The 17,040-nt window shown below is 40.5% G+C and overlaps 1 protein-coding gene across 1 annotated transcript in view; it reads right to left on the reverse strand.

Annotated features, from left to right (window-relative positions):
- The window catches only part of LOC124804650 (eye-specific diacylglycerol kinase), an 879,337-nt gene that overhangs the window by 10,952 nt on the left and 851,345 nt on the right, over positions 1–17,040 (reverse strand). The window contains exon 18 of the mRNA XM_047264874.1: positions 3,798–3,961. Coding sequence (XP_047120830.1) covers positions 3,798–3,961 — 164 coding nt within the window. The remainder of the gene's footprint in view (positions 1–3,797; positions 3,962–17,040) is intronic.

The raw sequence follows: 17,040 nt of genomic DNA on the forward strand, positions 1-17,040 counted from the left end.
GAAACCTGACACAGTCCCTCAGCCACATACTCCCGACGATCAAGTACCACGGTAGTGTAACCCTTGTCCACCGGAGGAATGACGATGGATCGGTCAGCCTTCAGATCACGGATACCCTGGGCTTCAGCAGTGGTGATGCTGGGAGTAGGATTACGGTTTTTTAAGAAGGATTGAGAGGCAAGGCTGGAAGTCAAGAAATTCCTGGAAGGTTTGGAGAGGGTAATTTTGAGGAAGAGGAGGTGGGTCCCACTGTGACGGAGGACGGAACTGTTCCAGGCAGGGTTCAATTTGGATAGTGTCTTGGGGAGTTGGATCATTAGGAGTAGGATCAGGGTTCTTTTTCTTCCTGGCAAAGTGATATTTCCAGCAGAGAGTACGAGTGTAGGACAGTAAATCTTTGATGAGGGCTGTTTGGTTGAATCTGGAAGTAGGGCTGAAGGTGAGGCCTTTGGATAGGTTTCGGATTGGGAGAGAGGTTTGGAGGAAAGGTTAACTACTGAATTGGGGTGTTGTGGTTCCAGATTGTGTTGATTAGAATTTTGAGGTTTTGGGGGGAGTGGAGCTGGAAGTGGGAGATTGAGTAGGTGGGAGAGACTGGGTCTGTTTGCAATGAGAGGAGGTTGAGGTTTGCTGGAAAGGTTGTGGAGGGTGAGTGAATTGCCTTTCCAGAGTTGGGAAACCAGGAGATTGGATAGTCTTTTGAGGTGGAGGGTGGCATGCTGTTCTAATTTGCGGTTGGCCTGTAGGAGGATGCTCTGAACAGTCGGTGTGGATGTGGGAGAGGAAAGATTGAGGACTTTTGTTAAGGATAGGAGTTGACAGGTGTGTTCATTGGCTGAGTTGATGTGTAGGTGAAGGATTAGGCGGGTGAGGGCTATGGATTGTTCAGTTTTGAACTGGTATAGGGACTGATGGAAAGACGGGTTACAGCCAGAGATGGGAACTTTAAGTGTGAGGTCTTTGGGGGTAATGCCAAATGTCAGACAAGCCTGAGTAAATAAAATATGGGAGCGTAATCTGGCTAGGGCGAAGGCATGTTTGCGGAGGGAATGTAAATAAAACTTAATGGGGTCGTCGTGGGGATGTTGTGAGGGTGACATGGTATTAGAATGTGGAAAGTGTAACATGAGGCTCAAATGAAAATAAAAATAAAAATATATGGGGAGAGGTAAAGGTGAACTAGAAAGCAACTGGAGATCTGGTAATTTCTACTTGTTTTAGTTGTCCTTTGTACTTTGGTAATCATTGTTGCCACAACTGTGTCATGGTCGCTGACACAACTTTCAATTTCGAACCCCAAAGAGGTCAGGTCTATTTGTTGCCATTAGCCCCAATATATTTCCATCATGAGTGGGTTTCCTAACTATCTATTCTAGGTAGTTTTCTGAGAAGGCATTTAGTAAAGTTTCACAGGATGTCTTACCATGCTCACTACTAGAAAAACTGTAATTTTCCCATTTAATTGTTGGATGATTAAAGTGTCCACCAATGATTACAATACAATTGGGGAATTTGCATACAAGTGAACTCAGGTTTTCTTTAAAGTTTTTGGTTACATCAGGAGATGAGTCTTGTGGACATAGAAGGATCCAATTCTCATTTTATGCCCACCATTGATACTGAGTCTTGCCCAAACAATGTCAATGCAGCTTCAGTTTCTATCTCGGTGCATTCGAGTTATTTGTCTACTGCGACAAATACACCAGCCCCATTTTCCTCTTGCCTATTCTTTCATTATACACTTAAATTATCCCCAAAAATTTCACTGCTATCAATTTCAGTTTTCAACCATCTTTCTGTACCTAGTACTATGTGAGCTGCTCTGCTTGTTGTGAGCACTTCAAACTCTGGTACTTTGTTGTGAATGCTTCGGCAGTTTACCATTAGGATTTTAATACTCTCACCTGTGGGAGACAAAACATGGTTCAAATGACTCTAAGCACTATGGGACTGAACATCTGAGGTCATCAGTCCCCTAGACTTAGAACTACTTACACCTAACTAACCTAAGGACATCTCACACATCCATGTCCGAGGCACGATTCGAACCTGTGACTGTAGCAGCAGCGCGGTTCCAACCTGAAGCGCCTAGAGCCGCTCGGCCACAGCGGCCGGCTGTGGAAGAGACATCTTTTGATCTTACACTGATACTTCTGGTTTTCCTATCATTATCTGGATTGAATGGAGAGTTGCCTAATCTAAAAACACCTTGTGTGCACCCCACACACAGTCAGCTACCTGAGTAACAGCCTCTGATGTGTAGTGCACACCTGACCTATTTAGGGGAACCCTTCAGTTGTCAACCCTGTGGCGCAAGTGCAGGAAGTCGCAGCCTAGCTCGTCATCGAACCTTCACTGTCTCTGGTTCAGTCCTTCCACCTGACCGAGAACCAAATGGCCACAATCAGTTCTGGGGACAATGCTACAAATTGTGATCTTCGTCGAAACTCCACACACAAGGCTGGATGTCTCAACCTCTCTGCCCAGAATGACCTCGGAGCCCAGACAACAGGCATGATTTGTTCTCTTTGTGGTCTGCAAAATTAATTTCTTGATAGACGAAAGAATTGAAACTGTGGAAGCATACATGAAAAAAGGTTCGATTAAGGAAACTCTTGAAATTTTCAGGGTCAAGTATCCAGCAAAGAGAGTAATACAGAGTCTGTATAAAAACCGGTGCACCTATGGATCTGCGTAAAATGTAAAATGACAAGGAATTCCTTCAGTTTGCACACCAGAAGTTATTGCAGACATTCGCCAGAGAATTATTCAGAGTGCAGAGAAGTCTACACATACATGTTGGCCCCAACAGGCGCATGTAAGTAGGAGTAGTTGTCAGCGGATATTGAAAAGTCTTGATTTGAAACCATGTCATGTGACAGTTGTGCAGCAATTACAGGATGATGACAGTCAGCAACATGCAGATTACTGCATGTGGTTTTTGTTAGACACTTTCCATTACACCATGAGTGATGAAGCATGGTTTCATATTTTTCAGTTACCGTGAATTCACAGAAAATGAAGTAGTGGGCACAGAGAAGCCAACACTGTGTTTCAGAAAGCACAACATGATGAAAAAAATTGGCATTTTGCTGCAGTGCAACAAAAATGTGCGTCACTGGACCGATATTTTTTGACAGTTGCCTCAATATAGTCGCATATATGGAAATTTCTGACACATTTTGTGCTCAACTCGCTGAATATGAAACACAATACTGCTTCTTCCAGCAAGAAAGTGGAACATGTCACAAGTCTAAGGTATACCTGGGATAAGTCCACAATGTCTTCACCAAGGAATGAACTGTCTGCAAACATTTATGGCCACCACATTTACCGAATCTAACAACAAGTGATTTTTTTCTGCAGTGACACTCGAAAGGCAAGATCTATGAAATAACTTCACACACAACACAGGAACCAAAAGACATCAGCCGTGAAGTTGCCAATATCAATATCCAAACTTTATGCTGGATGGATCTGAATATGCTTGGACGACACAGCGGTGTATCGATGTTGCAGGTGGGCACTTTTAACATCTTCTGTAAAGTTATTTTTCACTTTAAGTCCATTTCAGCTCTTCATTTCTGTAATGTCACTGCATTTCCTTCATACTTACATGGGCTACTTTTATCCACACCACCATCATAATGGTTTTCAGCAGAAATAGAATATAAGTTTATCGAAGAATAAACTCCAATTTCTCTAGGAAAGTAGTAGTGCATTACCCCGCATTTGCACCTTATGGTTACAACCACTGTTTTTATACGAAAACATGCAATTGGAGGAATGGTACCCACTCTCCAGATAGGCAGCCAGCTCGTGGTCCTCAGCCTGCTGTGCTAGCATCTTCGGTGTGTTGCCGTGGCGATCCTGGATGGTGAGGGAGGCCCCCCCAGCTACCAGCATGCAGCATATGCTGCGGCGTTTGTGGGCAGCTGCTTTGTGCAATGCTGTTTGTCCCCTGCAATAAAATAAGCCATGTTCAGCAGAAATCATACTGAGCACCAGAAACAGCAAGTAACGCACTTAAAAAAAAAAAAAATCATTTTGTCATGTGCAGATGACAAGCTGAGTAAAGTATATTTCATTTGACATTGTCGATGTAGTCTTCAGTCTGAAGACTGGTTCATCCAGTGTTTCCATCTCTGCAGAACTACTGCAACCTACATCCGTTAAAACTTGCGTAAGTATTCCAGCCTTCATCTACTTATTTACCCCTACATTTCCCTCCATAACCAAACTGTTGATTTCTTCTCCAGCTCAGGACATGTCCTATCAGCCGGTATCTTCTTTTAGTCAGGATGTGCCATAAATATCTTTTTCCCAAATTTATTCTGCGTGTCGTCTTCATTAGTTATTTGATCTACCCCCTAACCTTCAGCATTGTTCTGTAGCAATTCATTTAAAAAGCTTCAACTCTCTTCTTTTTGAACTGTTTATCATTCACATTGTGCTTCTGTACACTATTCTGGTGTAACCACAAATGTCAGAAAGGAGATGTGAAACGAAAGACCAGACCAGGCTGTGAAGAATCGGTGGCCAATGGTGCACAGAATCAAACCACACTGTGCCACGCCATGCGCGCCCCCACAGCATATAAATACAGCTCCTACTAGCCTCGGCCGCACATGATCGGCCCGAATCTGCAACGTGATTAGTGCTACGCTGTCAGATCAAGTGTTTCCTTGGACTCTGTGTATAGCAAGAACTGTCCTCATAACATGTAAGCTTTCACAGCCGGCGTCTTCATTAATTAAAACTTCCAGGCTGAATTGCCGTGGTCCATATATAAAACTTCTTCTCCCGCCTGATGTTTTGTTGCCTACTGTGGGCAACAATTTCTGAGTTGAGTCGGCGACTGGCTGCTAGGCGCTGGTGATCGTGCTTGTATAGAGCGCTTAGATGGTGCTACCACTCGTCACGTGCTTTTGACTTTAAAACTAGCTCTGGCTAGTGCCATCTCTCTCGATTACAGGTAATCGATTGTCACTTCGTTGGTACAAAGTCGACCGCCTTATTTTGTCTAGTTTTGATTAAAGGATTAAAACTAGACAAGATATGGCGGTCAACTTTGTACCAACAAAGTGACAATCGATTACCTGTAATCGAGAGAGATGGCACCATCCAGAGAGAGATGGCACTATCCAGAGAGAGTTTTAAAGTCGAAAGCACGTGACGAGTGGTGGTGCCATCTAAGCGCTCTATATAAGCGGAATCACCAGCGCCTAGCAGCCAGTCGCCCACTCACCTCAGAAGATGTTGCCCGTAGTAGGCAACGAAATGTCAGGAAGGAGAAGTAGTTTTATATATGGACCACAGCAATTCAGCCCGGAAGTTTTAATTAATGAAGAACTGTTCTGTTTTCACATTGACTCTTGCTAGTGACACTTGCCGTAGTAAAGTTAAGTATTGTCAATTTACTTTTCTGGAAATAAAACTTCTAATGTTATTTGTTGGAAATTATTGTATAGCATTCCAAGAATGCTGCAGCCCATAAGAACCTTATTAGTGATGAGTGGGCGAGACCCCACAACTGGGGGAGCCCATTCTCGTCGCCAGTTGTGGGGTCTTGCCCAATCGTCACTTATAGGGTGCCTACAGGATGCAGCGTTCTCGGAACGCTATACAACAAACACAGTTACATTCCAAACAAATACCTTCAGAAAGCTTTTCTAATACATGAAATTATATTCAAAGTTACCAAAATCTATTTTTCAGAAAGCTTTTTCCTGTTATTGCCTCGTACCTTGCTGTAAGAATAGCAAAACCCTTTGCTGTAAGAATAGCTAAACTCATCTATTACTGTTAGTGCCTCATTTCCTACTTTAATTCCATCAGCATTGCCCGATTTGATTTGACTACATCCCTTTAGCCTTGTTCCACTTTTTTATGTACATCTAAAAACTCCACTCAACACACTATGCATTCTGTTCAGCTACTCTTCCGAGTCCTTAACTCTCTCGATGGAATTATAATGACCTCAAAGTTTCTATTCTTCTCCACGAGGTTTAATTCCCTTCTCAGATTTTTCCTTGGATTCCTTCACTGCTTGCTCAATGTATAGGTTGAATAACGTCACACATAGGCTACAACCTTGTCTCACTTCCATATCAACCGCTACTTCCTTTTCATGTTATTTGACTCACATAACTGCACTCTGGTTTCTGTACAAGATGTGCATGGGCTTTCACTTCCTGTCATCTTCAACGTTTTGGAGAGTGTATTCCGATCAACATTTGCCAAAAACTCTCTTTAAATATACAAATGCTGTAAACATAGGTTTGCCTTTCTTTGACCTACCTTCTAACTTAAGTCACAGAGCCAGTATCACCTCATCTTCCTACATTCCTCCAGCACCCAAACTCATCTTCCCTGAAGTCCACTTCTACCAGTTTTTCCATTATTCTGCAAATAATATGCATCAGTATTGGCAACAATGACTTATTACACTGATGGTTCGCGAATATTCAAATCTGTTAGAACTTGTCACTCTGGAAGTGGAATTATTACATTCTTCTTGAAGTCTGAAGATACTCTGTCCTTCTTTTGTATCTTGCACAGAAGGTGGATGAGGTTTCTTATCGTTAACTCTCTCAAGGTTCTCAACAGAGCTGAAGAAATGTCATCTGCTTTGACATTACCAGCACAAAAGAAGGCTAGTTTTATGTAAGGTGAATATAATTGTATAATTATTTTGAATTCTAAAATTGCCTTGTAGCATAAATAATAAACTTATGTCATATGCAGCATACTGTTTACTTACATATGTATGCCCTATATTAAAATGCTATAGCATCAATTTATCACTCCTGTCTATATAACAACAGCTTCCAGTTGAATTCGTGTATACGCCACAAAATGTCATCGTGCCTCAAAAACTTTTAAGGTTAAAAAAAAAAAAAAAAAAAAAAAAAAAAAAAAAAAAAAAAAAAAAAAAAAAAAAAAAAAAAAAAAAAAAAAAACACTGATGATAGGACATAAATTGCTAACATGTTTGTGTATAAGAAAATCTAAAGTAATTGTTACCTGAATAAAGTGAAAAATTCTGTCCAACTGAATTGCGAATATTGGTGACTTATTAAAATACAACTATTAATTTCTACATTAGTATCTCAGAAGCAAAGATAGTGAATTCTGTGGTCACACTACATAATTTCAGATTTATAAACAATGCACACCTTATGGATAAGTAGTAACTAATGAAAGTTAAACATCTTATTCAACTTAAGAGGCCAACTGACTCTTGTGATACATTACATTACAAAGCAAACACGTTTGGCCACCAGGTGCCTGAAGTGGACAGAGTATATAGAGTCGTCGTTGTTGTGGTCTTCAGTCCTGAGACTGGTTTGATGCAGCTCTCCATGCTACTCTGTCCTGTGCAAGCTGCTTCATCTCCCAGTCCCTACTGCAACCTACATCCTTCTGAATCTGTTTAGTGCATTCATCTCTTGGTCTCCCTCTACGATTTTTACCCTCCACCCTGCCCTCCAATACTAAATTGGTGATCCCTTGATGCCTCAGAATATGCCTACCAACTGATCCCTTCTTATAGTCAAGTTGTGCCACAAATTTCTCTTCTCATCAGTTCTATTCAATACTTCCTCATTAGTTAAGTGATCTACCCATCTAATCTTCAGCATTCTTCTGTAGCACCACATTTCGAAAGCTTCTATTCTCTTCTTGTCCATACTATTTACCGTCCATGTTTCACTTCCATACACGGCTACACTCCATACAAATACTTTGATAAACGACTTCCTGACACTTAAATATATACTCGATGTTAACAAATTTCTCTTCTTCACAAACGCTTTCCTTGCCATTGCCAGTCTACATTTTATATCCTCTCTACTTCGACCATCATCAGTTATTTTGCTCCCCAAGTACCAAAATTCATTTACTACTTTAAGCGTCTCATTCCTAATCTAATTCCCTCAGCATCACCCGGATTCATTCGACTACATTCCATTATCCTCGTTTTGCTTTAGTTGATTTTCATCTTATATCCTCCTTTCAAGACATTGTCCATTCCATTCAGCTGCTCTTCCAAGTCCTTTGCTGTCTCTGAGAGAATTACAATGTCATTGGCGAACCTCAAAGAGTATGATCTCTCCTATCATTTTAATGTGGAACTACACTGTGAAAAGGATAGTTGCTACTCACTGTGTTGCAGAGATGCTAAGTCACAGACAGGCACAATAAAAAGACTGTCAGAAAGTGAGCTTTTGGCCAACAAGGTCTTTTTCTAATCCAGTACAATACTCAGTGTCCATCCTTATTTCTTTTCTTTTCTGTGTTGACAAAGGCCTTGTTGACTGAAAGCTCACTTTCTGACAGTCTTTTTGTTGTGCCTATCTGCAACTCAGCATCTCCACTATATTATAAGTAGCAACTATCCTTTTCACAATACGGTAACACTCTACCCTCAATTTTCCATTGTTTAATATGCAACTATTATTCTCCTCCATAAATATTTTAACTGCAGCCTAAACATATTACATGAAAATAAACATTATTATTTACAGTGTACGTTGTTGTTCATCCAAACGCGTGTAGCATGAATCATGACACTACGTTTGCAATATATTTTAAAAATACCAAAAACTGCAATTGATACATATGCAGAAAAAAACATATGACTGGATTATTAACATGTTGTTTAATGATAGAATAAACCAAAGCTAATGGTGCTACATATATAGGGAAGAATAGAACTTTATTTTGAGGCTCAGAGAGGATGATACCCTTTATACAATATCCTAGATAGAGGGCCATATATAAAATGCAGTAATGATAGTGATGACAGCAAACAATATTGACAATGAAAACACACAATGTGACACAGCTGTAGATGATATCCAAAGCCTACCATATTTGGAGGAAATTTATTTATAGCAAATGTGACATTCTTCTCTGACAGACATATGCCCATACATTTGCCAAGGCAAAGACAAAAACATAGACTGTAGTGTGCGATGCCTATGTGAGGTGCATAATTACAGGAATGGCAATCCACAAAAAGTACTGTGTCGCACGCACATCAGTCATATTGTTTTTATGCAAATAAAATAATTCCTGAAGAAAGCACTGCTGAATAAAAAAATAATTACAGCAAGATAACCAAAAGCTTCTTTGGTTGTCACATTAAGTGTGGCTAAATATTGAAATTACATAAGAGGAAGCAGTTCTAAAGCACTAAAAGGCACACTTGAAATATAGTTGTCTATGCCAAAGTTCTGGAAACTCCATTTAATCAGTCACCCAAAAAAATCATTCGAAAACAAAACATCCACACCTGCACTTCAAGAAAAATGATTTGTACTGTAAATAGAAACATACTTAAAACTGTATAAAATGCCATGACTGTTGTCGAACAATAAAAACAAAATGACACCTGCTGCGCCATTAAATTGACAGCCCAATACATCTTCCGTATGAAACATTCAAAATCACATATAATGAAAACACATCAAGAATGACGACATAGAGTAGTGGCTGTAAGAACAGTGCGAGTCAAAAAGTACTTCATAATTTTGGAATGGTACAGAAATTTACAGAGATAACTTACATAATCACTGGCTATATCATTTTGTAGCAAACAACCTCAAGTTTCACATAAAAGTGTCAAGTATAATTTTGATTTGATGAAACTGCTATCTGTGATGCAGTGAATGTCCCAATGGTAGTCAGTTTCTTCCCACACTCGTTGCAGCAAATTGGGCGTAACTGCACAACGGCATAGTACATTTGATTTTTCAGGTCGGCTAAACTGTTTAGTAGGGGAGGAACATACACACCATCTTCAATGAGATTGCAGAGAAAGAAATCCAGTGGTATCTAGCCTGGGGAGTGAGGTGGCCATGCAACTGGCCCTTTACAGACAACCTACCGACTCGGCAAGCAATTATCGAGGAAACCTTGAACTTGTGCCTAGAGTAAATTGCAGGTCTGCTTGGATGTCCTTTACAGTGTTCGGTGTGAAATTTAAGCTGAACAGTTGTTGCAGAATTCATTTCATGAAACCAAAACAGACAGTAAGCTCACTCCGCATTAGTGACAGTAGCCATTTTAACTGTGCACTACACTCGCACTCCTGGTGGTGGAATGAGGTATCGATGCACTAAGTGAATCCAACTTGAGTTGTTTGATACAAAATGACATATCTACCAATTCTGTCATTTATCTCAAAATATTTCTATATCATTCAAAGAATTAAAGGTGATTTCCTTATTGTTAACACAATATCAATAATTTTAACAAACCCAGTCCTTGAAATTGGTACAAATCAAAAGATATTAAAAAAATTGTATTTATTGATGATACTAGGTCTTTTTAATAAATAATAATTTGGCAAAAACCTTACTTAATAAAAATTAAATTTTATATAATTATTGCTAAAACAGCTATTGTTGCAAATGCTATTTACTCTCTGACTGACATCATCAGATTAGTAGAAAGTACTCACAGTATACGGAGATATATTTTGCTCAGTGTACTGGCAATAACTAACTAATGTGTGTCTACATTTAAGAACATTAATGGCTATGATGACAATTTGAATATTGACAAGTTTTACACTGTTTATACATGTGACATGTTCACCTTCATATTGCAGTGCACCCAGCTTATAAAAAAAGTCCAAAATACTTGTAAATCACTGTTCAGGTTGTAAACTGTATACGATGTACTGGTGCTAAAAATTTATGCACAGCTCAAGAGAGAACCCAAAAAAAGAGACTGATGATAAGAATGACTTTAGCAAAACTGGCTCTTTTCAAAGTTCGATGACCATCTAGTATAGAACTGCAGTGCACTACAATGCTCTTGGCATTCTGCAACGTTATGTACTGACTTAGTGCATATTTCATGATAAATGTATTTCATTCTTAGATACACAATGTAACTAATATAGTTCTATCGGCCACCTCGCTATATTTTTTAGCACATGTATGTTATACTAATTTACAATCTGAACAGCGATTTTCAGCTGTTTTGGTCATTACATCATCCTGATATTTCAAGTGTGCTTTTAAGAACACTGTAACTGCTTACTTTTTTATTGGGTTTTCGATATTGTGTAATTCCAATACTTAGCTACCCTTAATGTGACTACCGACTCGGCTTTTGATGATTTTGTAGCCATTATTTTCTTATTCAGCAGTGCTTTCTTCAGGAATTATTTTATTTCCATCTAAATGCAATGATGCATGTGTAGCCCACACAATATTTGTTGTGGACTGTCATTTTTGTAATTACATATTTCAACTCAGCATTGCACATAACAGTCTATGTTTTCATCATTACTTTGGCAAATGTATGGGGAGATGTCTGTCACATAAGAATATTATGTTTAACATATATAAATTTCATACAAAAATGGTAGGCTTTGAACAAGACCTACAGCCGTGTCACATTGTGTATTATCACTGTCAATGTTGCTTGCTGTTACCATTGTCATTACTGTTTTTTATACACACATCAAAAAAGTTTTTCATCACCCCGGTTCCTAGAACTCCTGAAGATGGAAGTTGACTGTGGATATTGTATCACAGACACAGTCCCTTTGACTGTTCAGAGATGTCACTAAATCCGCCCAAAGATGTAAGTGACCAAGCATGAGCAGCACCTATTACACGGATGGGGTCCGACAGCTGATCATTTCCAGTCATTCCACCAGGAAGGAGGTACATGGCTCATGTTGTCTGTAGTTCAACCATGCCTGGATGGTCAATACCATGGTTCGATCGCGTCCACATTGTTACTTTGTGTCAGAAAGAGCTCTCAACAAGGGAAGTGTCCCGGCAGCCTCAGAGAAAACCAAAGCAATGTTGTTCAGACATTGTGGACATAGAGAGAGACAGAAGCTGCCAATGACATGGCTCGCTCAGGCTGCTACCTACGTATTATGCCTTGGAGGAACCCGGACAGCAGCACCACCACGTTGAATGATGCTTTACGTGCAGCCACAGGATGTCGTGTTATGACTCAAACTGTGCGCAGTAGGCTGCATGATGCGCAACTTCACTCCCGACGTCCTTGGCGAGGTCCATCTTTACAACCACGACACCATGCAGCGTGGTACAGATGGGTTCAACAACATGCCGAATGGACCGCTCAGGGTAGGCATCACGTTCCCTTCACCGATGAGTGTCGCATATGCCTTCAATCAGACAATTGTCAGAGATGTGTTTGGAGGCAACCCGGTCAGGCTGAACACCTTAGACAAAAAGTCCAGCGAATGCAGCAAAGAAGAGGTTCCCTGCTATTTTGGGGTGGCATTATGTGGTGCCAACATATGCCACTGGTGGTCATGGAAGGCACCATAACAGCTGTACGATATGTGAATGCCATCCTCTGACCGACAATGCAACCATATTGGTAGCATATTGGTGAGGCATTCATCTTCATGGACGACAATTCGCACCCCCATTTTCACATCTTGTGAATGACTTCCTTCACAATAATGACATCGCTTGACTAGAGTGGCCAGCATGTTCTCCAGACATGAACCCATTGAAGTTGCCTGGGATAGATGGAAAAGGGCTATTTATGGACGACGTGACCCACCAACCACTGTGGGGGATCTACACCGAATCAACATGAGGAGTGCGACAATCTGGACCAACAGTGCCTTGATGAAGTTGTGGGTAGTATGCCATGATGAATACAGGCATTTATCAGTGCAAGAAGACATGCTAAGGGAATTAGAGGTACCCTTGTGTACAGCAATCTGGACCACCACCTCTGAAGGTCTCACTGTATGGTAGCACAACATGCAATGTGTGGTTTTCATGAGCAATAAAAAGGGCAGAAATGATGTTTATGTTGATCTCTATTCCAATTTTCTGTACAGGTTCCAGAACTCTTGGAACTGAGGTGATGCAAAACTTTTTAGATGTGTGTATATGGCCCTCTATTTAGGATAATTTAATTGAACAGATAAAAAATCTATTCACCAAGCACCAGCAGAACACGTACATAAAAGGAAGTTATAACTAGGCAAGCTTTCAGAGCATGTGGCTCCTCCTCCTAGCAGGAGGGTTGAAGGGGAAGGAAGAGAGATGAAGGAAAAGGACTAGACATCTGGGAAAAGGGGTAGATTTTTGGGAAAGTCACCCAGAACCACAGGTCAGGGGAGACTAACCGAATGGGATGAGAAAGAAAGACTGATTGTTGGGGACTGCACTGGATGAGATTTGAAACCTGAGAGCTTAAAGTTGGAAGACACAGTAATATGCAGGACAGAGATTACTGCTTAAACATCTTTCACGAGTTAAAAAGAGTGAAAAGTGAAAGAGGTAGGAGAGGGGTGTTGAAAAAAATAGATGGTTAAGACAAAGAAAGATGTAGAAAACTAAAACGTAGTGAAGAAAAAGTAGTTACTGTGAAGAAATGCTCAGACGGAAGAAATTACTATAAATTAAGGCCAGGTGGGTGGTGCAAGACAAGGACATGTTGTAGTGCTGGTTCCCACCTGCAGGGAAGAAATTGGATGGCACATGTGGTGAAACAGGCACGGAGATCATGATTGTAATGTTGTAGAGCATGCTCTGCAACAGGATATAGCATGTTGCCAGTATCCAATCTCTGCCTATGCCAATTCAGTCATAACTGATAATTTGATGGTAGTCGTGCCAATGTAAAAGCCCAAACAGTGTTTACATAACACATGGTATATGACCTTAGTTTTGCAGGTGGCTCTCCCTTTGATAAAATGTGTTTTGCCAGTTACAGGGCTGGTATAGGTGGTGGTAGGAGGGTGCATAGGGCAAGTCTTGCAATAGGGACAGTCACAGGCATAGGAGCCATAGGGTATGGAAATTGGTTCAGAAGGAGGATAGGGTCTGACAAGAATACTGGAGAGATTGGGTGGGCAACGAAAAGCTGTTCTAGGTGTGGTGGGTAAAATCTCAGACAGATTGGATCTCATTTTAGGGCATGATTTTAGGAAGCCATGGCCTTGTTGAAGTAGCTGATTAATACATTCCAGACCAGGATAATACTGAGTGACCAGTGGTGTGCTCTGAAGTTGTTTTTTGGAGCAATCAGCAGTACCAGGATTGGATGTAACAGCCTCAGAAATCTGCTTTTGAACTAGGCTGGCAGGATAATTACATCCAGTGAAGGCTGAGATGAGAATAGTGGTGCATTGCTGTAAAGATGCACTGCTGTAAAGAGCCTGCATACAAAGAAATATGTTTGTCTCGAATGCCAAGGCTGTATGGGAGGGAACATCTGACACAGAAAGGATGGCAACTGTCAAACTGTAAGTCCTGTTGTTTGTTAGAAGGTTTAATGTGGACAGAATTGTGTAGCTGGTCTTCAGTGAGGGTGAGATCAATGTCAAGGAAAGTGGCACGGGATTTGGAATAGGACCATGTAAAATTTAATTGCAAGCATGTATTCAGAGATTGCAGGAATTATAACAGGTCAGTCTCATCATGAGTTTACATGGTAAAGATGTCATCGATGTATCTAAACCAAACGAGGAGCTGAAGACTTATGGATCCCTGGAAACCCCTCCAAGCAACTCATGAAAGGTTGGCACTGAAAGGAGCCATTGTAGTTTCCATAGCCGTACCCCTGATCTGTTTGTATGTCTGACTCTCAAAGGTGATGAAGCTGTTGATAAGTATAAAGCTGATTAATGTGAATAGGAAGGATGTCATAGGTTTGGAATCAGGTGGGCACTGACTGAGGAAATGTTCAGCAGCAGACAGGCTATGCATATGGGGGAAGTTAGTATAGAGCGAGGTGGCATCAATGGTGACAAGCAAGGTATATGATGGGAGTGAAACGTGCGCGAATTTCAGGCGATCTAGGAAATGGTTGGTATCTTTGACATAAGGAGGAAGTCTTTGTACTACGGGTTGCAGGTGCTGATCAAATAAGGCAGATATACGTTTGAGGTTATGACTAGGACATCCGCTGTGGATCTCACACCTTGCAGCTAATGACATCCTGCTGATGTCACGGGAAAAAAAGATCAATTTACTTAAAAGACAGCTAGCTGATGAGGTAGTCAAAACTGTATAGGGAATGATGGTAATGTCTGATTCTGAGCTGAATGTAATATGGAATGAACAATTTTAATGGATGAACAATACATGCATGTTTAAGAAGACACATTGAATTCTTAGTTTACTTTTCAACTGATACAAGCAGAGCAGCTTTGTGGACAAAGTGTGAAGCCTGAAGTCACATGAGTGGTAGTTACAAAGCAAGCACTATACATTTTACAACAATGTCGACCACCAGACATTTCTTAACAGCCAACCTCATTACACCGTCTCCTATGAAATGTTATGTTCCATTCTGCAGCCTTTGACTAGGAGAGCTTAACGTATTTGCACCAGCTCAACAAGGATATTGCACAGAGGGGCAGAAACTAATAGCAAATTAGGAAGAAATAACAGATTGGAGAAATAAAATTTTCCATCACGATATGATACAGTCATCCATTGCAATGGATCAACAGCCACCTTTGCAGCTGTGCAACTGCTATAAATCACACCGCTGCTAAAAAGTCTACGAGGTAATAAATCATTGAGGAGTATTTCATAAAGCCATTGACCTAAATTACATTCAAGATGATATTAAATCTACAACACAAAAGACTGACGTACATGGCCACAACAAGCAATCACTGCTTTAAACAATGGAAAATCCAGGACAGAATGTAACAATATTGTTGTTGTTGTGGTCTTCAGTCCTGAGACTGGTTTGATGCAGCTCTCCATGCTACTCTATCCTGTGCAAGCTTCTTCATCTCCCAGTACCTACTGCAACCTACATCCTTCTGAATCTGCTTAGTGTATTCATCTCTTGGTCTCCCTCTACGATTTTTACCCTCCACGCTGCCCTCCAATGCTAAATTTGTGATCCCTTGATGCCTCAAAACATGTCCTACCAACAGATCCCTTCTTCTGGTCAAGTTGTGCCACAAACTTCTCTTCTCCATTCAATACCTCCTCATTAGTTATGTGATCTACCCACCTTATCTTCAGCATTCTTCTGTAGCACCACATTTCGAAAGCTTCTATTCTCTTCTTGTCCAAACTATTTATCATCCATGTTTCACTTCCATACATGGCTACACTCCATACAAATACTTTAAGAAACGACTTCCTGACACTTAAATCTATACTCGATGTTAACAGATTTTTCTTCTTCAGAAACGATTTCCTTGCCATTGCCAGTCTACATTTTATATCTTCTCTACTTCGACCATCATCAGTTATTTTACTCCCTAAATAGCAAAACTCCTTTACTACTTTAAGTGTCTCATTTCCTAATCTAATCCCCTCAGCATCACCCGATTTAATTTGACTACATTCCATTATCCTCGTTTTGCTTTTGTTGATGTTCATCTTATATCCTCCTTTCAAGACACTGTCCATTCCGTTCAACTGCTCTTCAAAGTCCTTTGCTGTCTCTGACAGAATTACAATGTCATTGGCGAACCTCGAAGTTTTTACTTCTTCTCCATGAATTTTAATACCTACTCCGAATTTTTCTTTTGTTTCCTTTACTGCTTGCTCAATATACAGATTGAATAACATCGGGGAGAGGCTACAACCCTGTCTCACTCCTTTCCCAACCACTGCTTCCCTTTCATGCCCCTCGACTCTTATAACTGCCATCTGGCTCCTGTACAAACTGTAAATAGCCTTTCGCTCCTTGTATTTTACCCCTGCCACCTTCAGAATTTGAAAGAGAGTATTCCAGTTAACGTTGTCAAAAGCTTTCTCTAAGTCTACAAATGCTAGAAACATAGATTTGCCTTTTCTTAATCTTTCTCCTAAGATAAGTCGTAAGGTTAGTATTGCCTCACGTGTTCCAACATTTCTACGGAATCCAAACTGATCTTCCCCGAGTTCGGCTTCTACCAGTTTTTCCATTCGTCTGTGAAGAATTCGTGTTAGTATTTTGCAGCTGTGACTTATTAAACTGATAGTTCGGTTATTTTTCACATCTGTCAACACCTGCTTTCTTTGGGATTGGAATTAGTATATTCTTCTTGAAGTCTGTGGGTAT

Source organism: Schistocerca piceifrons, chromosome 7 (assembly GCF_021461385.2).
Source record: "Schistocerca piceifrons isolate TAMUIC-IGC-003096 chromosome 7, iqSchPice1.1, whole genome shotgun sequence".
NCBI lineage: Eukaryota > Metazoa > Arthropoda > Insecta > Orthoptera > Acrididae > Schistocerca > Schistocerca piceifrons.